Here is a 26,954-nt window from a genome sequence, read left to right as displayed (position 1 = left end):
CAGTGGGTTCTAGAACCAACTTTTATTAAGTCGGGAAACATTTTGGATTTAATCCTTACCACTGAAGATGACTGTATTCAAGATATCAACATATCTCCTCCTTTTCCTAATTGTGGCCATGCTCTTGTTAAAATAGCATATCTCTATCAAGGAGAAGACACTCGTGATAGGGTTGGTGCTCCTCTGTTGGACTGGGCCAGGGGTAAATATGATAAGATCTGCAATGCTCTTCACCAAATTGATTGGGACTACGAACTAATGCATCTCGATGTTGACACTGCTAATGCCTTTTTATCCTACACCCTGATCCAGTTAGCCAACCAATTCATCCATATAAAGAGGCCTCGGAGTAAGTGTCCACCTCGGAGTAAAGATATTCCTCGTAATCTATTTAAACAATGCAGCAAACTTTGGATGGCATACAAACACTTACTTGTTTGAACAATTTCCCCGCAACAATATCGCATTTGGTACAATACCAGTGAATCTTACTTACTTGATTGCTGCTCAGGAAATTATACACTGCCTCAGTGACCTCCTCACACTTTATGTGGTGCCACATTTCACATAGTTCACAGCCTAGAGCCTTGTCTTCCTCACCAACCTTAACCTTACAGACTGGGCATGTGTCTGTTTGTTTATCTGCGTCGCTATCGTCTGCCCCTGTCAGCTGATCATCCCCGCCCCCAGCCGCAAGGCTTGTTTTGCCAGATCCAACAGTATCCTTGGTTTTTGTGCCCGCCTGCTTACTAGACGGATTATTCTTCGAACGATTCATTCTTCTGGCAATATTACTATTGGAGAATTCCTTCACTTTTACAGAGCTCTCACGGGCACGTCCACCCTCGACCACGACCACGGACCCTAGGCCGCCGGTGTGTGGAGGAAAAGAGAACAAGGAAAGAACGAGGACAACAACAACACACTCAGCCGCCGCAAAGGTTGGGGCCGCCTCACCTGCAGGGCTGGACAGCAGCATGAGTGGCCAGGACAAGCAGGAGCAGACTGCTGCAGGGGGCAGGAGGGTCAGTGGTCACCAGATGAAGCAACTTGCTGCTGGCAACTCCAGCAACAAAGGAGAGAGGAAGTTTGTGTGTCTGGAGTGTGGAAAAGAATTAACCACAAGGCATGGCCTCAGATATCACACCCTTACACACACTGGTGTGAAGAACTATGAATGTAAGGAATGTGGGAAACAATTCATCCAGAAGAGTCACCTTGATAGACACACCCTTACACACACTGGTGTGAAGAACTATGAATGTAAGGAATGTGGGAAACAATTCATCCAGAAGAGTCACCTTGATAGACACACCCTTACACACACTGGTGTGAAGAACTATGAATGTAAGGAATGTGGAAAAAAATTCACCCTGAAGGGTAACCTTGATAGACACACCCTTACACACACTGGTGTGAAGAACTATGAATGTAAGGAATGTGGGAAAAAATTCATCCAGAAGAGTGACCTTGATAGACACACCCTTACACACACTGGTGTGAAGAACTATGAATGTAAGGAATGTGGGAAAAAATTCATCCTGAAGAGTCACCTTGATAGACACACCCTTACACACACTGGTGTGAAGAACTATGAATGTAAGGAATGTGGGAAAAAATTCAGCCAGAAGAGTCACCTTGATAGACACACCCTTACACACACTGGTGTGAAGAACTATGAATGTAAGGAATGTGGGAAAAAATTCATCTGGAAGAGTACCCTTGATACACACACCCTTACACACACTGGTGTGAAGAACTATGAATGTAAGGAATGTGGGAAAAAATTCATCTGGAAGAGTACCCTTGATGCACACACCCTTACACACACTGGTGTGAAGAACTATGAATGTAAGGAATGTGGGAAAAAATTCATCTGGAAGAGTACCCTTGATACACACACCCTTACACACACTGGTGTAAAAAGTCATGAGTGTGAAGAGTGCGGGAAGAGGTTCAGTGTGAAGCAGGCACTCAATCGACATGTCTTCAGGCACTATGGCCTTAGAGAGTTCAAGTGTGATGTTTGTGGAAAGCTCTTTAAGACAAGGGGTGACATTGCCAGGCACATGAAGATCCACTTCTGAAGTGTGTCTGCCTACAGTAGTTATAGTGACCAAGGTAGGGAAGGGGATGGGAGGGAGAGGAAGGGGAGGAAGAGGAAGGGAAGGCTAGCCCAAGAACAGGAAGGGAAGGAAAGGGAAGGAAATCCCAAGGAAGGAAAAGGGAGAGTAATGTGGTGTGGCTGGGTGTGGTGTGGTGTGGTTGGGTATGGTGTATGGTGTGGCTGGGTATGGTGTGTGGTGTGACTGGGTGTGGTGTGTGGTGCGGCTGGGTATGGTGTGGTGTGTGGTGTGGCTGGGTGTGGTGTGGTGTGTGGTGGGGCTGGGTGTGGTGTGGTGTGTGGTGAGGCTGGGTGTGGTGTGTGGTGCGGCTGGGTGTGGTGTGGTGGGGCTGGGTATGGTGTGGTGTGTGGTGCGGCTGGGTTTGGTGTGGTGTGGTGTGTGGTGCGGCTGGGTGTGGTGTGTGGTGCGGCTGGGTGTGGTGTGTGGTGCGGCTGGGTGTGGTGTGGTGTGGTGGGGCTGGGTATGGTGTGGTGTGTGGTGCGGCTGGGTATGGTGTGGTGTGGTGTGTGGTGCGGCTGGGTATGGTGTGGTGTGGTGTGTTGTGCGGCTGGGTGTGGTGTGTGGTGCAGCTGGGTTTGGTGTGGTGTGTGGTGTGGCTGGGTATGGTGTGGTGTGGTGTGTGGTGCGGCTGGGTATGGTGTGGTGTGGCTGGGTATGGTGTGGTGTGGTGTGTGGTGTGGCTGGGTATGGTGTGGTGTGGTGTGGCAGGATTTGACTCGGCGACTTTTTTTACCTCGCTGTTGGTGGTGTTTGCAGAAGGACAAGCAGGACCCGGACGGTGACATCATTATGAGGCTTGAGTACGGTCTCCTGAACTCCTCGTCCCTGGAGCTGATTGGTGAGTTGGCGACCCTGTTTTTTCTTTGTTCGCATGTCTCTCTGTCTCTATCTCTGGTTGTGGCTTTTAATTGATGGGTCTGTCTATGTCTGTGTCTCTGGATGTTTTATTTGCTTCTCATTTTCTCTCTCTCTGTCTGGGTCTCTCTATGTCTTTGTCTGTCTCTGTTTTTCTCTCATTTTCTCTCCCTGTGTGTCTCTGTCTCTCTGGATGTTTTATTTGCTTCTCATTTTCTCTGTCTGTCTGTCTGTCTCTCTGTGTCTTTGTCTGTCTGTCTCTCTCTGGATTTCTGTAGCTTTTCGTGATGGTTGTTTTTTTCTGTTTTTATTTTCTCTGTGTCTGTCTATGTCTTTGTCTGTCTCTGTTTTTCTGTGTCTCTGTGTCTGTCTATGTCTTTGTCTGTCTCTGTCTCTCTCTGGATTTCTGTAGCTTTTAGTGCTAATGGTTGTTTTATCTACTTCTCATTTTCTCTGTGTCTGTCTCTTTGGTAGTATTGCTTTCCTTCTCTTTCTCTACTTATCCCTGTTTCATTTTCCTCCGTTCTCATTTTTTGTTCTCTTTCTGTTCTTATGTCTTATTTTTTCACCGTTTTCCTTTCATTCTTTTCCTTTTTCATTTCTCTCTTCCTCTCCTTGTCTTAGTTTTCCCTTTTCATTTCTTCTTCTTCCTTTTGCTGTCTCATTTTCTCTGTGTCTGGCTCTCTGGATTTCTGTAGCTTTTATTTATTTATTTATTTTTACAACAAAGGAGGCGGCTCAAGGGCAACAAAAAGTGCATAGAAAAAAAAGGCCCGCTACTCACCGCTGCCATAATAGACGAAAGTAAAGAGTGGCCAAGAGAGAGGTCAATTTGTGGTGGAGAGGTGTCTTGATAATGGCTGTTTTATGTCTACTTCTCATTTGGTCTCTGTCTGTCTCTGTCTCTGGGTTTCTGTAGCTTGTAGTGATAGTTCTCTCTCTCTCTCTCTCTCTCTCTCTCTCTCTCTCTCTCTCTCTCTCTCTCTCTCTCTCTCTCTCTCTTCTGGAAAAACAAATTGAATAGGTAACCTGGTGTTCACTTTCTCCGCAGAGCAACCCACGTGTACCTCCCCAGTCTAATGGTGAGCCTGGCGCCGCCCCTCGTGGTCTTCCAGCCTCCTCATCAGTGCATCTTCCACTCTTCCGAGCTTGTGTATAACTTGACCAACCAGTGATGAGGTGAGTGAGGGAAGGGAACAGAAGGGAAGGGAGAGGAAAGGAAGAGAAGGTTGAGAAAGGGAAGGGAAGGTTAAGGAAGGGAAGAGAAGGGAAGGTCAAGGAAGGGAAGGGAAGGTCGAGGAAGGGAAGGGTAGGTCAAGGAAGGGAAGGGAAGAGAAGGGAAGGTGAAGGAAGGGAAGAACATAAGAACGTAGGAGTCTGCAAGAGGCCGGTAGGCCTGTACAAGGCAGCTCCTTTGAACCTAAGCTCCCGTGTATCTAACCCCACCTAATATCGCTGTCCATGAATTTATCTAATCTATTTTTGATTAGAAGAAGAGAAGAGAAAGAAAGGGAAGGGAAGAGAGAGGAAAGGAAAGGGAAGAGAGGAGAAGGGAATGGAAGGTCAAGGAAGGAAAGGGAAGGGAATGGAATGAAAGGGAAGGGAAGGGAGAGAAAGATAAGGGAAGGGAAGGGAGAGGAATCAGAATCAGAAACTTCCATTTTATACAATGGTTATTCTTTACAGGCTTAAAACTATTGATCATAGTATATAGAGTGGTCCCCCCCCCCAGGCGGGGACTCTGAGGCAGGGTGAAGGTGCGCCATTTTGAAATTTGGGAAAAGATGTCTACATAGTTTGTCTATTTTTGATCTGTTGCTCTGTCTGGAAAGCTGGATTTTCTTATAGCCTTCTCAAACTAATGCTTCCTCTACATAGTTTGTCTATTTTTGATCTGTTGTCTGTCTGGAAAGCTGGATTTTCTTATAGCCTTCTCAAACTAATGCTTCCTCTACATAGTTTGTCTATTTTTGATCTGTTGCTCTGTCTGGAAAGCTGGATTACCTCATGTCATTAGAATGCAATTGATACCTTTTCTTGGCCTTTGGAAAGAGTTGATGTGAGGGGAAGTGTTGAGGATGCCCGCCTACAGTCCTTGCTGAGCAGTTTCTGTGTCTTTCAGAGCGTGTGAAGCAGTTTGCCAACCTGGTCCTGGCCCTCATGATGCTGTTCGCCAGGTACAATCACTGGATGGTGGGCGACAAGTTTGAGAGACTCGCCCCCTCACTGGTAATTATGCCCCGTTGTCATTTTTCCTTCTCTCTGTTCAGGGGCAGGACCTAGTGTTTTTTATGCCTTTTTTGTTTTATTGCCCTTGAACCCTAAAAGATAAAACTATATAACCTCCCCTAACTTAACCTCACCTAGCCTTACCTAACATCTCCTAACTTAACCCATCCTCCCTTACCCTAGCCAAGAAGTCACCCGCCGCAGCCGCGGAAGGGAAGGACGGAGGAACAGCCGCCAACTCCATCGCTGGCGGCTCCACGTCTACTCTCGTCTCCTCCTCCTCCGCCTCCTCCTCCTCTATCAACATGGACGGTCGAAAAAGGATGTTTAGTGTGGAGGTGTTTGATTGGGGTATGTGGGTTGGTGTTTATAATTTCATTTGTGTGTGTGTGTGTGTGTGTGTGTGTGTGTGTGTGTGTGTGTGTGTGTGTGTGTGTGTGCTACCCTTCCCTCCCTCCCTCGCCCCAATGTTTGTCTCTAGGTGTTTGTAGGTGATAAGATGACCTTTCAACACACCTTTCTTTCCTTTATTCTTTCCCTCTTTACAACGTTATTGTAAGTATACGTAACCTTAAACTAACGAAATACAAGTTACGTGAACCCTGCCCTCGAGATATGTTCTTTTGATCTCTGTACGTATAGGCAAGATTACGTCTCTTAAACTAACGATATATAAGTTATGTCAACCTTAACCTGCGAGGTGTTTGTATAAGTAACCTCAATTCACTGGTATGTTTGTATAAGTAACCTCAATTCACTGGCATGTTTGTATAAGTAACCTCAATTCACTGGCATGTTTGTATAAGTAACCTCAATTCACTGGTATGTTTGTATAAGTAACCTCAATTCACTGGTATGTTTGTATAAGTAACCTCAATTCACTGGTATGTTTGTTTAAGTAACCTCAATTCACTGGTATGTTTGTATAAGTAACCTCAATTCACTGGTATGTTTGTATAAGTAACCTCAATTCACTGGTATGTTTGTATAAGTAACCACAATTCACTGGTATGTTTGTATAAGTAACCTCAATTCACTGGTATGTTTGTATAAGTAACCTCAATTCACTGGTATGTTTGTATAAGTAACCTCAATTCACTGGTATGTTTGTATAAGTAACCTCAATTCACTGGTATGTTTGTTTAAGTAACCTCAATTCACTGGTATGTTTGTATAAGTAACCTCAATTCACTGGTATGTTTGTATAAGTAACCTCAATTCACTGGTATGTTTGTATAAGTAACCTCATTTCATATGTTACCTTGATCTGTATGTATAGGGAAGATTATGTCATTTAAACTGATGGAATATAATTTGTCAACCTTACTTACGAAATGTTTGTATAAGTAACTTCAATTCACACTTTGATCTCTGTACGTCGAGGCAAGGTTATGTCAGCCCAGCACTCACTATTTGCTTATTTCTCGTTTTTACGTAGACGTAACATTACGATCCTTGTATTGTTGTAGGACTTGTGTTGTGGAGAGGAAGTATTGCTATAGGACTTGTGTTGTGGAGAGGAAGTATTGCTGTAGGATTTGTGTTGCGGAGAGGGAGTATTGCTATAGGACTTGTGTTGTGGAGAGGAAGTATTGCTGTAGGACTTGTGTTGTGGAGAGGAAGTATTGCTATAGGACTTGTGTTGTGGAGAGGAAGTATTGCTGTAGGACTTATGTTGTGGAGAGGAAGTATTGCTATAGGACTTGTGTTGTGGAGAGGAAGTATTGCTGTAGGACTTGTGTTGTTGAGAGGAAGTATTGCTGTAGGACTTGTGTTGTGGAGAGGAAGTATTGCTGTAGGACTTGTGTTGTGGAGAGGAAGTATAGCTGTAGGACTTGTGTTGTGGAGAGGAAGTATTGCAGTAGGACTTGTGTTGCAGAGAGGAAGTATTGCTGTAGGACTTGTGTTGTGGAGAGGAAGTATTGCTATAGGACTTGTGTTGTGGAGAGGAAGTATTGCTGTAGGACTTGTGTTGTGGAGAGGAAGTATTGCTGTAGGACTTGTGTTGTGGAGAGGAAGTATTGCTGTAGGACTTGTGTTGTGGAGAGGAAGTATTGCTGTAGGACTTGTGTTGTGGAGAGGAAGTATTGCTGTAGGACTTGTGTTGTGGAGAGGAAGTATTGCTGTAGGACTTGTGTTGTGGAGAGGAAGTATTGCTGTAGGACTTGTGTTGTGGAGAGGAAGTATTGCTGTAGGACTTGTGTTGTGGACAGACAAACAACATAATATAATCTGATAAGGGAAGTAAGAGTGTTATAAAAATTGCAACAGTTTGTCAGAAAGGCCTATTTTTAACCCCTTGACTGTGGATTTCCTACAAGAAGACATCACCAAGCTTTAGGAGTGGAACAAAAAGTGGCTGCTACAATGCAATGATGAAAAATGTAAAGTCCTGAACCTTGGGAGGGGATATCCAGCACACCAATACCACATGGGAAACACTCCACTATCCACCACAGAGGGAGAGAAAGACCTGGGAGTGTATGTTACCAGGCTACCAGTGAAGGGATATCCAGCACACCAATACCACATGGGAAACACTCCACTATCCACCACAGAGGCAGAGAAAGACCTGGGAGTGTATGTTACCAGGCTACCACTGAAGGGATATCCAGCACACCAATCCCACATGGGAACCACTCCACTATCCACCACAGAGGGAGAGAAAGACCTGGGAGTGTATGTTACCAGACTACCAGTGAAGGGATATTCAGCACACCAATACCACATGGGAAACACTCCACTATCCACCACAGAGGCAGAGAAAGACCTGGGAGTGTATGTTACCAGGCTACCACTGAAGGGATATCCAGCACACCAATACCACATGGGAACCACTCCACTATCCACCACAGAGGCAGAGAAAGACCTGGGAGTGTATGTTACCAGGCTACCACTGAAGGGATATCCAGCACACCAATACCACATGGGAAACACACCAATATCCACCACAGAGGCAGAGAAAGACCTGAGAGTGTATGTTGCCAGGCTACCAGTGAAGGGATATCCAGCATACCAATACCACATGGGAAACGCACCACTATCCACCACAGAGGCAGAGAAAGACCTGGGAGTGTATGTTACCAGGCTACCAATGAAGGGATATCCAGCACACCAATACCACATGGGAAACACTCCACTATCCACCACAGAGGCAGAGAAAGACCTGGGAGTGTATGTTGCCAGGCTACCAGTGAAGGGATATCCAGCATACCAATACCACATGGGAAACGCACCACTATCCACCACAGAGGCAGAGAAAGACCTGGGAGTGTATGTTACCAGGCTACCAATGAAGGGATATCCAGCACACCAATACCACGTGGGAAACACTCCACTATCCACCACAGAGGCAGAGAAAGACCTGGGAGTGTAAGTTACCAGGCTACCAGTGAAGGGATATCCAACATACCAATACCACATGGGAAACACTCCACTATCCACCACAGAGGCAGAGAAAGACCTGGGATTATATGTTACCAGGCTACCAGTGAAGGGATATCCAGCACACCAATACCACATGGGAAACACTCCAATATCCACCACAGAAGTAGAGAAAGACCTGGGAGTGTATGTTACCAGGCTACCAGTGAAGGGATATCCAGCACACTGATACCACATGGGACACACTTCACTATCCACCACAGAGGCAGAGAAAGACCTTGGAGTGTATGTTACCAGGCTACCAGTGAAGGGATATCCAGCACACCAATACCACATGGGAAACACTCCACTATCCACCACAGAGGCAGAGAAAGACATGGGAGTGTATGTTACCAGGCTACCACTGAAGGAATATCCAGCACACCAATACCACATGGGAAACACGCCACTATCCACCACAGAGGCAGAGAAAGACCTGGGAGTGTATGTTACCAGGCTACCAGTGAATGGATATCCAGCACACCAATACCACATGGGTAACACTCCACTATCCACCACAGAGGCAGAGAAAGACCTGGGATTATATGTTACCAGGCTACCAGTGAAGGGATATCCAGCACACCAATACCACATGGGAAACACTCCACAATCCACCACAGAGGCAGAGAAAGGCCTGGGAGTATAATTATGTTACCAGGCTACCAGTGAAGGGATATCCAGCACACTGATACCACATGGGAAACACTCCACTTTCCACCACAGAGGCAGAGAAAGATCTGGGAGTGTATGTTACCAGGCTACCAGTGAAGGGATATCCAGCACACCGATACCACATGGGAAACACTTCACTATCCACCACAGAGGCAAAGAAAGACCTTGGAGTGTATGTTACCAGGCTACCAGTGAAGGGATATCCAGCACACCAATACCACATGGGAAACACGCCAATATCCACCACAGAGGCAGAGAAAGAGATGGGAGTGTGTGTTATGAGGCTACCAGTGAAGGGATATCCAGCACACCAATACCACATGGGAAACACTCCACTATCCACCACAGAGGCAGAGAAAGACCTGGGAGTGTATGTTACCAGGCTACCAGTGAAGGGATATCCAACATACCAATACCACATAGGAAACACTCCACTATCCACCACAGAGGCAGAGAAAGACCTGGGATTATATGTTACCAGGCTACCAGTGAAGGGATATCCAGCACACCAATACCACATGGGAAACACTCCAATATCCACCACAGAAGTAGAGAAAGACCTGGGAGTGTATGTTACCAGGCTACCAGTGAAGGGATATCCAGCACACTGATACCACATGGGACACACTTCACTATCCACCACAGAGGCAGAGAAAAACCTTGGAGTGTATGTAACCAGGCTACCAGTGAAGGGATATCCAGCACACCAATACCACATGGGAAACACTCCACTATCCACCACAGAGGCAGAGAAAGACATGGGAGTGTATGTTACCAGGCTACCACTGAAGGAATATCCAGCACACCAATACCACATGGGAAACACGCCACTATCCACCACAGAGGCAGAGAAAGACCTGGGAGTGTATGTTACCAGGCTACCAGTGAATGGATATCCAGCACACCAATACCACATGGGTAACACTCCACTATCCACCACAGAGGCAGAGAAAGACCTGGGATTATATGTTACCAGGCTACCAGTGAAGGGATATCCAGCACACCAATACCACATGGGAAACACTCCACAATCCACCACAGAGGCAGAGAAAGGCCTGGGAGTATAATTATGTTACCAGGCTACCAGTGAAGGGATATCCAGCACACTGATACCACATGGGAAACACTCCACTTTCCACCACAGAGGCAGAGAAAGACCTGGGAGTGTATGTTACCAGGCTACCAGTGAAGGGATATCCAGCACACCGATACCACATGGGAAACACTTCACTATCCACCACAGAGGCAAAGAAAGACCTTGGAGTGTATGTTACCAGGCTACCAGTGAAGGGATATCCAGCACACCAATACCACATGGGAAACACGCCAATATCCACCACAGAGGCAGAGAAAGACCTGGGAGTGTGTGTTATGAGGCTACCAGTGAAGGGATATCCAGCACACCAATACCACATGGGAAACACTCCACTATCCACCACAGAGGCAGAGAAAGACCTGGGAGTGTATGTTACCAGGCTACCAGTGAAGGGATATCCAACATACCAATACCACATAGGAAACACTCCACTATCCACCACAGGGGCAGAGAAAGACCTGGGATTATATGTTACCAGGCTACCAGTGAAGGGATATCCAGCACACCAATACCACATGGGTAACACTCGACTATCCGCCACAGAGGCAGAGAAAGACCTGGGAGTGTATGTTACCAGGCTACCAGTGAAGGGATACCCAACATACCAATACTACATGGGAAACACTCCACTATCCACCACAGAGGCAGAGAAAGACCTGGGATTATATGTCACCAGGCTACCAGTGAAGGGATATCCAGCACACCAATACCACATGGGAAACACTCCACTACCCACCACAGAGGCAGAGAAAGGCCTGGGAGTATAATTATGTTACCAGGCTACCAGTGAAGGGATATCCAGCACACCAATACCACATGGGAAACACTCCACTATCCACCATACAGGCAGAGAAAGGCCTTGGAGTGTATGTTACCAGGCTACTGGTGAAGGGATATCCAGCACACCAATACCACATGGGAAACACTCCACTATCCACCATAGAGGCAGAGAAAGTCCTAGGAGTGTATGTTACCAGGCTACCAGTGAAGGGATATCCAGCACACCAGTACCACATGGGAAACACTCCACTATCCACCACAGAGGCAGAGAAAGGCCTGGTAGTGTATGTTACCAGGCTACCAGTGAAGGGATATCCAGCACACCAGTACCATATGGGAAACACTCCACTATCCACCACAGAGGCAGAGAAAGGCCTGGGAGTATAATTATGTTACCAGGCTACCAGTGAAGGCAAAATCAAAATTTTTTTTTTTTTTTTTTTTTTTTTTTTTTTTACATGTGGCCTACAGCGCCGGTAGGCTAATCCATATGAGCCTGATGGTCGGCCCTAGCCCGTCATGGCGCAGGCAATTGTTTATAGTGGTGCCATTATTATTATTGGCTCATGCTGCCCCCAGGAGCTCATTCTTGATTCCACTTGTGCTGCAGAGCTTCTTCTAGAGTCTGGGTTGATAGGTGGTCTTCAGGACAGCATGTGGGTAGTCTTAGGCCACTCGGCGGTGACTGAAAAATCCCATGTGGTTAGCGGCGGATTCGAACCATCATGGACAACGCACCGAATGCGAGGCTGGCACGCTAACCACTCAGCCACTGCCTCCCCTGAATGTATGCCTACATTTTTTTTTATGGTAAAGGAAACAGCTGAGGGCAGTAAATGAAGCAGGAGTCACATCACGGCAGCCACTATAAATAAAGTTCGCCCGTTCCGCTAATGGGCTGGGGCCGTCCAAGAGGGCCTACTGGTTCTACAGGCAGACGGGATAGACAGGAAGCTGATGAAAAAATAGAATTCCCAAACCAATTCTGGTGTGTGTCTTTATGCATGTGTGTGTGTGTGTGTGTGTGTGTGTGTATGTGTGTGTGTGTGGACTAGAACAAACAAACAAAAAACATAGACCAATAGTTACATTAGGAAGACATACTCAAAAAGGAAAAAAACTTATTCATGGAAACCAACAAGGAAAGGTTAGATACTGAGGAAGGGAGGAAGAACAAAGGGGTGGAATAAGATAACATGTGCTTGTGTGCTTAGAACTGAGTGTTGGAAGATCAAGACAGGAAGGAAGGGCATGATTGCAGGCTGCTGGAAAATACAATACAATACATTACGATAGATTACAGTATGGAAAGTATGTACCTGCCTCTAATAGTACATACTGAGGATGATATGTAGCTACTTCTTCCATCCTCACAATTAATACAGGAAGGAAGGGCATGATTGCAGGCTGCTGGAAAGTACAAAAAGATACATTGCAATAGATTACAATATGGGATAATAGTGTAGCTACTTCTAATATTATATACAGAGGATGATATGTAGCTACTTCTTCCATCCTCACAATTAATATAGGAAGGAAAGGCATGATTGCAGGCTGCTGGAAAGTACAAAAAGATACATTGCAATAGATTACATCATGGAATAATAGTGTGTAGCTATACTAATACAGAGGATAATATGTAGCTACTTCTTCCATCCTCACAACGAAGGCAGCATTTCCAGACAGTAAGTAACAGCATAATCGCAAAACTCTGGAAGATACAAAGTGACACAAAGTGAAAACATAATTGGAAGCTGCTGCTGGAAATTACGAAAAGGACATTACGAGATGAAACACAACAGACCAGCGTGCTTCCTCCTTCCTCTGAATTATGGCAAAATCTCTTGGACAGGAACTGAAAAGAAAATGACAAACTGTTGGAAAAATACAAAGAACTACTGGGAAAGAAATGGATGCAAGGTGATAGATTATGTTATGAAATGGGAAAATAATACATGAACTAACTGTCCCTTCCCCTGAATAGAGACACATAAGCTAATGCCAAAAAAATAAAGACACTAGACCAGTGGCTCCTAAACTTTTCACATGATGCCCCCTATTGATTTATAAGAAATCCTCACGCCCCACATCATTTGTTACTCCTTCGTGTGTGTGTGTGTGTGTGTGTGTGTGTGTGTGTGTGTGTTTATTTCTTGCAAAACTGCAATTTTTGGCAGATGGAATCACGCCCTCTCTTTACCTAGCTCACGCCCCCCAGATTGGGAACCACTGCACCAGACGATAGATTGTCACGAAATAGGGCAATGATATGTGGGGTCATCAGTACAGGTGTGGGGTCATCAGAGCAGGTGTAGGGTTGGCAGGGCGGGTGTGGGCCCATCAAGGATTATTGTCAGGACAGGTGTGGGGCTGTCATGGCAGGTGTGGGATTTTCAGGGCAGGTATGAGGATGTCAGGGCAGGTGTGGGATTGTCAGGCCAGGTGTGGGGCTGTCAGGGCAGGTGTGGTGTCATCAGTGCAGGTTTGGGGTCGTCAGGGTAGGTGTGGGGCCATCATGGAAGGTGTTGGATCGTCAGGGCAGGTGTGGGGCTTTCAAAGCAGGTGTGAGGATTTCAGGGCAGGTGTGGGATTGTCAGAGCAGGTTTGGGGCTGTCAGGGCAGGTGTGGTCTCGTCAAGGCAAGTGTGGGTGTGTCAGGGCTGGTGTTGTGTCATCAGTGCAGGTTTGGGGTCGTCACGGTAGGTGTAGGCCCATCATGGGAGGTGTTGGATCGTCACGGCAGGTGTGGGGCCGTCATACTCACAGATACTCACAGATGACTTCTGGAAGAGGCCCCTTTAGGCCTGTGACTCCAGTTCCAAACTTACTATATCCTGGTCTGGGTGCCGGACGCGCTGGCCAGCTTCAATACTTGCTCTGTGAGGGCAGATATGTGGGGCCATACGTCAATGCAGGTGTGGGTTGTCAAGGCAGGTGTGGGGCCGTACATCACGGCAGGTGTGGGGCTGTCAAGGCAGGTGTGGGACTGTGAGGGCAGGTGTGGGGCCGTACGTCAATGCAGGTGTGGGTTGTCAAGGCAGGTGTGGGGCTGTCAAGGCAGGTGTGGGACTGTCAGGGCAGGTGTGGGACTGTCAAGGCAGGTGTGGGGGGGGTGTGATGGCAGGTGTGTGTGGGGTGGGGTGGGGGTGTGTGGAGTGGTGGGGCAGGGTGTGTGTGAGGTGGGTTGTCAGGAGCAGCAGGTGGTATGGGGTCGTGGCAGGTGTGGGACTGTCAGAGCAGGTGTGGGCCATCATGGCAGGTGTGGGACTGTCAGGGCAGGTGTGGGGCCATCATGGCAGGTGTGGGACTGTCATGGCAGGTGTGGGACTGTCATGGCAGGTGTGGGACTGTCAGGGCAGGTGTTGGGCCGTCATGGCAGGTGTGGGACTGTCAGGGCAGGTGTGGGGCCGTCATGGCAGGTGTGGGACTGTCAGGGCAGGTGTTGGGCCGTCATGGCAGGTGTGGGACAGTCAGGGCAGGTATGGGGCCGTCATGGCAGGTGTGGGACTGTCAGGGCAGGTGTTGGGCCGTCACGGCAGGTGTGGGACTGTCCAGGCAGGTGTGGGGCCGTCATGGCAGGTGTGGGACTGTCAGGGCAGGTGTGGGGCCATCGGGGCAGGTGTGCGATCGTCAGCGCAGGTGAGGGGGCATCAGGGCAGGTGTGGGGCCGTCATGGCAGGTGTGGGACTGTCAGGGCAGGTGTGGGGCTGCCAGGGCAGGCGTGTGCATGGGGCCGTCAGGGCAGGTGTGTTGCCGTCATGGTGCCTTCCTGTGGTCAGGGGCCGTCTGTCTTGCCCATAATTCCGCCCCAACCTTACCTATGACACACACCCGTGTAAGGCATTGTGCTGCCAAAACATGTGTGTGTATTGTACGCAGGAAATGACGACCCCCCCAACCTTACGTACCCTTATACCCGTATAATGCACTGCACTGCCAGATTCGTGTTGCCTTGGGTACCTGGCTATACAGTAACCAGCAGATAACATTATTTCGTCTGATGTGGAAATATATTTACAAGTTGTATCGTTTGTGGTCCAATGTAGCGTGTCTGAGGCTCGTGTGTGTAGCGGAATTATAAAGTTCCAGTTGGCAACACTGCCAGGTGACAACAACAGCACGCGCCGAGGCCCGAGCAGCATCCCTTCTGGCCCTGCCCAACCAGCCCCCTAAAACACCCCAGAAGAAGAAGACGACGAAGGCTCCACACCCACGGGCCAGCGCTGGGGACCTGCTGGCCAGCGACACCCTCAGCCCCAACACTGCCAGGACAACACCTCCACCACCGCCGCCGGGAAGTCTTAACCTTCTCATGCAGCAGAAGTAGGTAAGCTGTCCTGCACAAGACAGGCCGCCCTCCACTCATAAGAACATAAGAACATAGGGAAACTGCAAGAGGCCGGGTGGCCTACACAGGGCAGCTCCAGAATCCCCCCCACTACTCACGATGGGTGAGGTGTAGTTACAGGGGTTACAGGTAGAGGCTTGATCCTCGTTATACCGGCGGTACTAGGCACGCATCCAGTACCCCGTCACCCTACTGCACCCACACCTCACTGCCACCTGTCGTCCTCGTCCATGTAGCTATCCAGGGTTAAGATTCGTTTTAGGTCCGTGCCAGTATCTCATTACCTACCTTATGAAACATCAGTATCTCTTCATATATATTTTCGGCAAAACTTAAGAATAACCACTACAAACCAATATTCGTAGTAATTTAGCACGTGAAAGAATTATCATTATAATGCATTTTCGTATACGTTTTACCTTGGGGAGGGGCCAGGGGGGCAAGCCTCTTTAATTATAGAGTTAGGTGGCTTGGATTTTCTAAGTCCATTGTTATTGTTTCACAACCGCCTCTATACACAGACTGAGCCTCATACCTGCCTTGCAGTGCACCCTACAAACTAGTTCCTAAGTCAGTAATATCCAAAATGCGCATGGATTATAACAATTTCGGACAAAAAAACGGTCTTTTAAGAGTTTTACGTTATTTTTTTCTCTATATTAAAGCAACTAATGCCGCAGCTATTTGTATTTTCTAATACATTCGTAAAATATTACTACGCGAGGGTATCAGCGGCACCTAACGGTGGGTTCCTGAAGTCAGTTGTTTTCAAGCCGCCATAATGGATGGAAGGCCCGACACTCACTCCCTCAAAATATCAGTCTACTTTACCTTTCGGTAAGTGTTAACTGAGTATTTAACCTCTTTATTGGTGTGCATGTAGGTTGACAAAAGGACCGATTACTATCCCAGTACCGGGTCCAACAAAGACACGGGCGTGTCATGTGTCACATGGTGTGACAAGCACGTGTCAGAAAGCAAACGGATATTGTTCAATGCGAGATACTTTTAGTGGAGTTTGAGTAAAATGGAGGCCAGGGTCATACGTAGCAGTCGGTAAGTCACTCCGCGTCAATTAACAGCAGGAGGCGTCAGTTCGATCTGGATGACAGCTGTCACAAATCTGTTTTATTTTGTACCTTAAACTACTCGGTAAAAATTATCTAGCATCAACTTACAAGAAGTGGACGGGTTAACCATCAGTATTGTACCATATGTAATTATGAAACATGACATTTCCCAAGAGTTGCTCGACTACGATTGGGGTGGTGGGTGGGGGTTCAACTTCGCTGACCATCCAATTGCACGCCCTACACTCGTCAACAGACCGCTGCGGCTGCTACGTTATATAGGAATAGATTAAAAGAGTATACGTCAGGAATTTCCTTTCTTTAGAGACTAGGATTTTTCCCGATTTTGGGGATTTTTGTAGGGACATTTTGAAAGCCCATTTTTCAGTGATTTGGCCGTCCACCACCAAAACCACTGTTCCCTACAGGGATTAATCGAGCTAACGACCACCAAAACCACAGCTCCCTAAAGGGATTAATCGAGCTAATGCCGCAAAATAGCTCGCATTCATTACCTGCCGTATGAAGCATCACTAGGTCTTCATATATTTTTTTTCTACAAACGTTTGGTTAGCGACGGTACGCTTGGTTAGCAACGGTGCGCTTGGTTAGCGTTGGTATGCTTGGTTAGCGATGGTACGCTTGGTTAGCGATGGTACGCTTGGTTAGCGATGGTACGCTTGGTTAGCGATGGTACGCTTGGTTAGCGATGGTATGCTTGGTTAGCGACTAGCCCACGCATGTGAGACCAGGTCCACCACGCGTGGTTATTTTATTTATTTTAGAACACGCAGCCCAACGGCTGCCGTGCTGAGGGCCGGGTATAGCCTGGGCCTGTTCAGCCCGAGTCCTGGATGACCTTGAGTCATGGCTCAGGGCTGTTTTGGGGTGGTTAGCGATGGTATGATTGGTTAGCGATTAGCCCACGCATGTGAGTATACAGTATACGGTAGGGACGCGCTTCCGTAAACATTATCCCCTATTTTCAAGAGTAAAAAAAAAAGTCCTTAAATTGGATTTTCAAAGCGTTTCCATGACTGTTGAAGGTTTGTAGAAAAGATATATGAAGAGATACTGAGGTTTCTTAAAGTAGATTATGAGATACTGGCACGGACCTAATACGAATCTTTACCCTATCCAGTCTACTCTTAAAACAAGCTATCGTCCCTGCACTAACTATGTGATTGCTGAGTCTATTCTATTCCCCCACCACCCTATTACTAAACCAATGCTTGCCTATATCTCCTAAATCTATACTTTTCTAATTTAAATCCATTTCTGCGAGTTCTATCCTGCTGGCTAATTCTCAGTACTTTACTTATATCGCCTTTGTTGTAACCCTTGACCCATTTGAATACTTCTATCAGATCTCCCCGCACTCTTCGGCTCTCTAGTGAATGTAAGTTTAGATGTTTCAGCCTATTTTGATATGGGAGGTTCCTCAGCCCCTGAATCATCTTGGTCATCCTCCTCTGAACTGAGTCTAGCAAGTTGATGTCCATTCTGTAGAGGCAGCTCCTTTGACCCTAAGGTCCCGTGTATCTAACCCCACCTAATATCGCTGTCCATGAATTTATCTAGTCTATTTTTGAATGTGACAATTGTATTGGCACTCACCACGTGACTGCTAAGCCTATTCCACTCATCCAGCACCCTGTTTGTAAACCAATTTTTGCCTGTGTCCCTGTTGAATCTGAATTTATCCAGTTTAAACCCATTACTTCGTGTCCTACCCGATTCTCTTACCAACAAAACCTTATGAATGTCTCCTTTATTAAAGCCCTTCATCCATTTATAAACCTCGATCATGTCTCCATGCACCCTTCGCCTTTCTAGAGAATGCAAGTTTAACTGTTTGAGTCTTCCCTTGTATGGCAAGTTTCTCAACCCCTGAATCATCTTAGTCATCCTCCTCTGCACCGATTCTAACATTTTGATATCCATTCTATAGTAAGGTGACCAGAACTGAACCGCATAGTCAAGATGAGGTCTAACTAATGCTAAATATAGTTTGAGGAAGACTTCGGGGCTTTTGTTGCTTACGCTCCTTGAAATAAATCCCAGTACCCTATTTGCTCGATATCTAGCTTGAATGCATTGTGCCCTTGGACGGAGATCAGAGCTCACTAAGACCCCTAAATCCCTCTACTTTTAGACCTGCTTTTGAGAGTGTCATTTAAGCAATAGTTATGTGAGGGGTTGTTCCTACCTACAGTCAGAATACTGCACTTCCCTACATTGAACTCCATCTGCCATTTATCCACCCAGTCATACAATCTGTTGAGTTCACCCTGGAGAATACTAGCGTCCTGATCCGACTCAATTACTCTACCAATCTTGGTATCATCTGCAAATTTACTAACATCACTACCATAGCTGGGCACGATAACAGAAAACCTTATTCCCGATAACTGATAATGAAAAACCTTAACGATGATAACCGATATTCATTAAATGGAGACACAAATATAGGCGATAACCGATACCCGATATAAATCCACAATTCCGATACTAGCTTGTGATAAGTCCGATAGGCGAAAACGATACTATATTGATATTTCAAATAAAAAACATAGATGAATTCAAATTTTCATTTTCCGTATTTTAGAAAACTTACAAAACCTGAAAACCACGTTGACACGTACATATGGACGGTAATACTAGAACGCTTGAACCTGTGTTGTGTTATTTGGAGTAAGCACAGTCAAAAGGTGGCGCTTTTGTTTATAAACACTGATTGCTCGTGAACTGCGCATGCTCAGACCAGCAAGCGTGAACCTGTACAGTCTCACAAAGCTTTAAACCGTAATTAAGAGTTGCTGGAAGGCTGAATCAGACATACAGTACCGCTACCACCATCCTCGCTGTTTCTAGAACGACACTCGATCTGTACGAGTTGTATTTATATGTACAGAGTGTCGTTCTAGAAACAGCGAGGATGGTGGTGATCTATGTTTAATTCAGCTTTCCAGCAACTCTTAATGTGTTAAAAAGCTTTGTGAGACTGTACAGGTCTACACTTACTGGTCTGAGCATGCGCAGTTCACGAGAGACCAGTGTTTGTAAACAAAAGCGCCAGCTTTTGACGATGGGACACCAAATAACACAACACCGGGTTCCTTCAATACCATGGCATGCTCACAAACGAATATGGAATATCAAATTTGAGGCAGTGAATAATCATTCTGGGGGCAAAGTTAAATGATTTTCTCTTTAATATATTCCTTTTTTGAGTAACATAAAAAATAACCTAGTGTTTTAATTTTGATGATCTAAGTAGTCCCTTAGCTCCTCCCTCATGTTGCATGTGACCTTTTCTTCATTTGATGTTCCTAGCCTCATAGCACTGCACTTTTCAGGGTGGAACTCCAACAACCACTTCCCCGACCAATGTTGCATCCTGTAGAGATCTTCCTGCAGTCTAACACAGTCCTCTCTCTTACCAGTTTGTCTCGATAACTGATGACTGCGTATTTTGAGTAATTATCAAACCCAAAAGTCAGACCCACGTCTGCACCAAATAACTTTTTTCATATTGGTTACTTTATTCAATTAGCGCGAATTCAGTTAGCGCGACCGCGTTCATCCACCTAATTCTCGCGCTAAATGGGGCTCTACTGTATAATACAGAATGTGTCGTCGGCTGTAGGCATATGCAGGCACGGATATGGGGGTGGGGAGCCAGATGACCCGGGCCCCCCCCAAAAAAATATTAGGATAACTAAAATATTTGAAATACCCATGAATTGAGAAAACATAAAATATATTTAAGATACCCCTAAGAAGCTAGAGAGCTGGGGAGCGAAGCCGGCCGCCGCTAGATAGCTCTGGACGCTGTCCTCCAAACTTTAAAAAATTCCTCCTCTGTGGTTCCTTGGGCTTTACTATGCGGAGGTGGACGGGATGCTCAGGCAAGATTTAAATTTTTTCGGTGTCTGATGTAATTTTTCACTCCTGCAGGGCCAGGGCACAATAGGCACCGCGCTCTTATGGCCCCGCACTCATCTAACAATCTATATACTCGTACAGGGCCGTAGTACGCCGTACCTAGGGGTGGGGGGTGGAGGGGCTGGGAGTGTTGGACGACCCCCCCCCCCCCCATCTGCTAAAATGTCCACTTTCTGAGAGAGTCAAAACGAAAACTGGTACCTTTCTGTTGCATTTCTGAAGAACTCAGGATTTTCTTTATTTATTTTCAGTATTTAAGTTCCGGAATCATATATTGAATATTATAGAGTAAGATTTAAAGGCCTAGGAAAAAATCTTTGTGACCTCATTCCTCACATGCAAGCAGAAAGTGAACTTTAGTGCAGGCCACTATCATCATTCAGCACTTGGAAGAGGAAATAAGGGAAGACTTCCTTGCCTTTGTGCGTGCTCATGACCTCACCGGTAAAGGTTTAGCCTGGCTCCTTTTGTGCACCGTTGAAGACCTCGGATTGAACATGGCCAAGTGCAGGGGACTTGGTTTCGATGGAGCAAGTGCCATGGTGGGAACATTCAAAGGGTGTGCCGCAGTACTCATGAAGAAGTACACCCTGGCCAAGCCAATCCACTGCTTTAGCCACCGGCAGAATCTTGTACTGACGAAGGCGTGTGACGTCAAGGAAGTGAAGATCGCTCTTCAAACACTGACCCAGGTGTACAACACTGACCCAGGTGTACAACACTGACCCAGGTGTACAACCTGACCCAGGTGTACAACCTGACCCAGGTGTACAACACTGACCCAGGTGTACAACACTGACCCAGGTGTACAACACTGACCCAGGTGTACAACCTGACCCAGGTGTACAACACTGACCCAGGTGTACAACACTGACCCAGGTGTACAACACTGACCCAGGTGTACAACACTGACCCAGGTGTACAACACTGACCCAGGTGTACAACACTGACCCAGGTGTACAACACTGACCCAGGTGTACAACACTGACCCAGGTGTACAACACTGACCCAGGTGTACAACACTGACCCAGGTGTACAACCTGACCCAGGTGTACAACACTGACCCAGGTGTACAACACTGACCCAGGTGTACAACCTGACCCAGGTGTACAACCTGACCCAGGTGTACAACACTGACCCAGGTGTACAACACTGACCCAGGTGTACAACACTGACCCAGGTGTACAACCTGACCCAGGTGTACAACACTGACCCAGGTGTACAACACTGACCCAGGTGTACAACCTGACCCAGGTGTACAACACTGACCCAGGTGTACAACACTGATCCAGGTGTTCAACACTGACCCAGGTGTACAACACTGACCCAGGTGTACAACCTGACCCAGGTGTACAACACTGACCCAGGTGTACAACACTGACCCAGGTGTACAACACTGACCCAGGTGTACAACACTGACCCAGGTGTACAACTTCGTTCATCCTTCAAATATGCGCTCTCTCCGCTTCACAGAGGTTGTCAAGGTTACCTCGGCCAAGCGCGAAAAGCTTGTTCCCCTGTGCCCCACCAGGTGGACTTAGAGGCATGACAGAATGATGGTTTTCGTTGAATTTCTGCCTGTCATCGCTGTTTTTCTCGAGGAGGAACTTGACGCCACTGCTGGGCTCCTTCTCATCGCCATACGTGTTTCCTGCTTTCTCGTTGGACTGGTTGTAGTGGAGTGTATATTGGCACATACTCTCGAGCCGAGCCAAACTTCAGAGAAAAGATGGCGACCTGGTGTCAGCCGATGCCGTGGCATCGAGACCATTTTTGCCAAGTTCAGAGCAGATGCGGAGAATCATTTTCACGACGTGTTCACGAAAGCGGAAGAACTTTTGGTTGAGGTGGGGTCATCGCATGACACCATCCCTGTGCCACGACTCTGTGGACGACAGACCCAGCGATCAAATGTTCCGTGCGAGAATGCTGAGGAGTACTACCGCCGGGCGGTGTACATTCCGTTCGTGGACCACATCTTGGCTGAGTTGAAGAGTCGGTTCGGTGACGACATAGTGCCTGTCGCACTTCAGCTCAAGCAACTCCTCAAAGGCCCAGAAACGGATGTTGCGTGCGGTTGTGCTTCAAGTGGCGAAGCTCTACGAGCTCGACATTGAATCCCTGACACTCGTGAAAGCAGAAGCAGAGCGCTGGGGATTATCTGTTCCGGTCTTCCAAACGATCAAAGAAGCCCAGGCACACGCCAGCACCAGCATCTGAGGAGTACCGTCGGCCAAGAGCGCCTGAACAGGCTTGCCATCCTATTTGTCCACCATGATATCCCCATTTCAGTCGAGAGATTGATAAGCAAATTCGGCGAAAAAAACCGCCGACTACTCTTTGCTTGGTGAGGCACTTGTTGAATACTTGGGAATTTGTAAATATATTTCTTTAGATCAGCCAATCTTTGCAAATGTGTTACCTCAATCCCGTGTAAAAGAAGCCCTATAAGAATTCCTTTTTATCTTCAGCTGCGTCTAATTTCACATATTAGCTCTTTTTTGTAAAGGTCAGGTTTGTAATTTATATATGACCTGTATTATGATCACCCTTGCTGCTTACATATCGAAATAAACATTTAGTTTTCTTCGAGTGATCGTATGGTGATGATTTCTACCTGTTCAGATCTGCCTTTTTACGGGTCGGATGTGCAATTTGAATTGTTTCTTGTTATTGCTTGCCAGCTTAATATTGATTGCACTTCATATATAGATACAAGAAAAATTCATTTGTCACATATACGTTGATTGCTCGGGAGCTGCGGATTTTAAGCAAAGAACCGCCATCACTATCCATTGGTCTTCACTGTTTGAGGCTGTCGCTAACTTATGAAATTTTACCAGCGGGCTCCCCAAAATTGATTTTCTGGATCCGCCCTGCTTTGTTCCTCGTGTCAACTGTTATATCAACTGTTTTGCTTTCCACTGCTTCATTAATCACACTCTTGACTTCCTCCCCAACTTTCTGCTTGACTTCATCAATCCTAGATTTGAACTCACTGTTCACTTGAGACCTGATATCATCTCTAATTTCATCCTTCTGACTCTTGACATCACTCTTGATCTCCTCTAAGGCCTCAGTGGTTTTAGTTTCCAGGGCATCCATACGTCTTTCAACTTTATCCTGTCTCTTGGATGTGTTGGTTACTTGTTTGAACAATTTCCCCGCAACAATATCGCATTTGGTACAATACCAGTGAATCTTACTTACTTGATTGCTGCTCAGGAAATTATACACTGCCTCAGTGACCTCCTCACACTTTATGTGGTGCCACATTTCACATAGTTCACAGCCTAGAGCCTTGTCTTCCTCACCAACCTTAACCTTACAGACTGGGCATGTGTCTGTTTGTTTATCTGCGTCGCTATCGTCTGCCCCTGTCAGCTGATCATCCCCGCCCCCAGCCGCAAGGCTTGTTTTGCCAGATCCAACAGTATCCTTGGTTTTTGTGCCCGCCTTCTTACTAGACGGATTATTCTTCGAACGATTCATTCATCTGGCAATATTACTATTGGAGAATTCCTTCACTTTTACAGAGCTCTCACGGGCACGTCTACCCTCGACCACGACCACGGACCCTAGGCTGCCGGTGTGTGGAGGAAAAGAGAACAAGGAAAGAACGAGGACAACAGCAACACACTCAGCTTCCGCAAAGGTTGGGGCCGCCTCACCTGCAGGGCTGGACAGCAGCATGAGTGGCCAGGACAAGCAGGAGCAGACTGCTGCAGGGGGCAGGAGGGTCAGTGGTCACCAGATGAAGCAACTTGCTGCTGGCAACTCCAGCAACAAAGGAGAGAGGAAGTTTGTGTGTCTGGAGTGTGGAAAAGAATTAATCACATGGCGTGGCCTCAGATATCACACCCTTACACACACTGGTGTGAAGAACTATGAATGTAAGGAATGTGGGAAACAATTCATCCACAAGCGTAACCTTGATAGACACACCCTTACACACACTGGTGTGAAGAACTATGAATGCAAGGAATGTGGGAAAAAATTCAACCGGAAGGGTAGCCTTGATACACACACCCTTACACACACTGGTGTGAAGAACTATGAATGTAAGGAATGTGGGAAAAAATTCATCCAGAAGAGTACCCTTGATAGACACACCCTTACACACACTGGTGTGAAAAACTATGAATGTAAGGAATGTGGGAAAAAATTCATCCGGAAGAGTCACCTTGATACACACACCCTTACACACACTGGTGTGAAGAACTATGAATGTAAGGAATGTGGGAAAAAATTCATCCGGAAGAGTCACCTTGATACACACACCCTTACACACACTGGTGTGAAGAACTATGAATGTAAGGAATGTGGGAAAAAATTCAACCAGAAGAGTCACCTTGATAGACACACCCTTACACACACTGGTGTAAAAAGTCATGAGTGTGAAGAGTGCGGGAAGAGGTTCAGTGTGAAGCAGGCACTCAATCGACATGTCTTCAGGCACTATGGCCTTAGAGAGTTCAAGTGTGATGTTTGTGGAAAGCTCTTTAAGACAAGGCATGACATTGCCAAGCACATGAAGATCCACTTCTGAAGTGTGTCTGCCTACAGTAGTTATAGTGACCAAGGTAGGGAAGGGGATGGGAGGGAGAGGAAGGGGAGGAAGAGGAAGGGAAGGCTGCAGTAGGGAAGGGAAGGCTAGCCCAAGAACGGGAAGGGAAGGAAAGGGAAGGCAGAGCAAGGGAAGGAAATCCCAAGGAAGGAAAAGGGAGAGTAATGTGGTGTGGCTGGGTGTGGTGTGGCTGGGTATGGTGTATGGTGTGTGGTGTGACTGGGTGTGGTTTGTGGTGTGGCTGGGTATGGTGTGGTGTGTGGTGCGGCTGGGTATGGTGTGGTTTGTGGTGGGGCTGGGTGTGGTATGGTGTGGTGTGGTATGTGGTGAGGCTGGGTGTGGTGTGTGGTGTGGCTGGGTGTGGTGTGGTGTGGTGGGGCTGGGTATGGTGTGGTGTGGTGTGGTGTGGTGTGTGGTGCGGCTGGGTATGGTGTGGTGTGGCTGGGTATGGTGTGGTGTGGTGTGTGGTGCGGCTGGGTTTGGTGTGGTGTGGTGTGTGGTGCGGCTGGGTATGGTGTGGTGTGGTGTGTGGTGCGGCTGGGTATGGTGTGGTGTGGTGTGTGGTGCAGCTGGGTTTGGTGTGGTGTGTGGTGTGGCTGGGTATGGTGTGGTGTGGTGTGTGGTGCAGCTGGGTTTGGTGTGGTGTGTGGTGTGGCTGGGTATGGTGTGGTGTGGTGTGTGGTGCAGCTGGGTATGGTGTGGTGTGGTGTGTGGTGCGGCTGGGTGTGGTGTGGTGTGGCAGGATTTGACTCGGCGACTTTTTTTACCTCGCTGTTGGTGGTGTTTGCAGAAGGACAAGCAGGACCCGGACGGTGACATCATTATGAGGCTTGAGTACGGTCTCCTGAACTCCTCGTCCCTGGAGCTGATTGGTGAGTTGGCGACCCTGTTTTTTCTTTGTTCGCATGTCTTTCTGTCTCTATCTCTGGTTGTGGCTTTTAATTGATGGGTCTGTCTATGTCTGTCTCTCTGGATGTTTTATTTGCTTCTCATTTTCTCTCTCTCTGTCTGGGTCTCTCTTTGTCTCTGTTTTTCTCTCATTTTCTTTCCCTGTGTGTCTCTGTCTCTGGATGTTTTATTTGCTTCTCATTTTCTCTGTCTGTCTGTCTCTCTGTGTCTTTGTCTGTCTCTGTCTCTCTCTGGATTTCTGTAGCTTTTAGTGCTAATGGTTATTTTATCTACTTCTCATTTTCTCTGTGTCTGTCTATGTCTTTGTCTGTCTCTGTTTGTGTCTCTGTGTCTGTCTTTGTCTGTCTCTGGATTTCTGTAGCTTTTAGTGCTAATGGTTGTTTTATCTACTTCTCATTTTCTCTGTGTCTGTCTCTTTGGTAGTATTGCTTTCCTTCTCTTTCTCTACTTATCCCTGTTTCATTTTCCTCCGTTCTCATTTTTTGTTCTCTTTCTGTTCTTATGTCTTATTTTTTGACCGTTTTCCTTTCATTCTTTTCCTTTTTCATTTCTCTCTTCCTCTCCTTGTCTTAGTTTTCCCTTTTCATTTCTTCTTCTTCCTTTTGCTGTCTCATTTTCTCTGTGTCTGGCTCTCTGGATTTCTGTAGCTTTTATTTATTTATTTATTTTTACAACAAAGAGACGGCTCAAGGGCAACAAAAAGTGCATAGAAAAAAAAGGCCCGCTACTCACCGCTGCCATAATAGACGAAAGTAAAGAGTGGCCAAGAGAGAGGTCAATTTGTGGTGGAGAGGTGTCTTGATAATGGCTGTTTTATGTCTACTTCTCATTTGGTCTCTGTCTGTCTCTGTCTCTGGGTTTCTGTAGCTTGTAGTGATAGTTCTCTCTCTCTCTCTCTCTCTCTCTCTCTCTCTCTCTCTCTCTCTCTCTCT

The 26,954-nt window shown here is 46.8% G+C and overlaps 3 protein-coding genes across 49 annotated transcripts in view; 1 reads left to right on the top strand and 2 right to left on the bottom strand.

Annotated features, from left to right (window-relative positions):
- The window catches only part of LOC126984858 (uncharacterized), a 197,801-nt gene that overhangs the window by 2,908 nt on the left and 167,939 nt on the right, over positions 1-26,954 (top strand). For 22 of the 44 annotated variants that reach the window (XM_050839108.1, XM_050839106.1, XM_050839105.1 and 19 more), the window contains exon 1: positions 25,136-25,985. In XM_050839108.1, the coding sequence (XP_050695065.1) occupies positions 25,142-25,985 (844 nt within the window). In that variant the 5' untranslated portion in view covers positions 25,136-25,141. The other 22 variants (XR_007738055.1, XR_007738051.1, XR_007738054.1 and 19 more) reach the window with 13 other exon arrangements.
- LOC126984853 (uncharacterized) overlaps positions 1-26,954 on the bottom strand; it is a 129,588-nt gene that overhangs the window by 70,961 nt on the left and 31,673 nt on the right. For 3 of the 4 annotated variants that reach the window (XR_007737992.1, XR_007737991.1, XR_007737993.1), the window contains exons 3-5: positions 6,238-6,454; positions 5,990-6,175; positions 5,599-5,927 (exon numbers count right to left, since the gene is read on the bottom strand). The gene's annotated coding sequence lies outside the window, so the exon portion shown is untranslated. Of the gene's footprint in view, positions 1-5,598; positions 5,928-5,989; positions 6,176-6,237; positions 6,455-26,954 lie in introns of those variants that run through there. The other variant, XR_007737990.1, reaches the window with a different exon arrangement.
- Positions 7,263-9,287, bottom strand: LOC126984860 (uncharacterized). The gene is made up of 3 exons (XM_050839133.1): positions 8,476-9,287; positions 8,278-8,376; positions 7,263-7,782 (listed from the first exon to the last, which is right to left on the bottom strand). Exons 1-3 carry the CDS (start codon positions 9,225-9,227, stop codon positions 7,548-7,550), a joined length of 1,086 nt encoding a protein of 361 aa, XP_050695090.1. The 5' UTR covers positions 9,228-9,287; the 3' UTR covers positions 7,263-7,547.

The sequence above is a fragment of the Eriocheir sinensis genome, chromosome 57 (genome assembly GCF_024679095.1).
Source record: "Eriocheir sinensis breed Jianghai 21 chromosome 57, ASM2467909v1, whole genome shotgun sequence".
Classification (NCBI taxonomy): Eukaryota; Metazoa; Arthropoda; class Malacostraca; order Decapoda; family Varunidae; genus Eriocheir; species Eriocheir sinensis.
The sequence above is the reverse complement of the archived record's forward strand: the minus strand, read 5'-3'. Positions and strand labels throughout refer to the sequence as shown.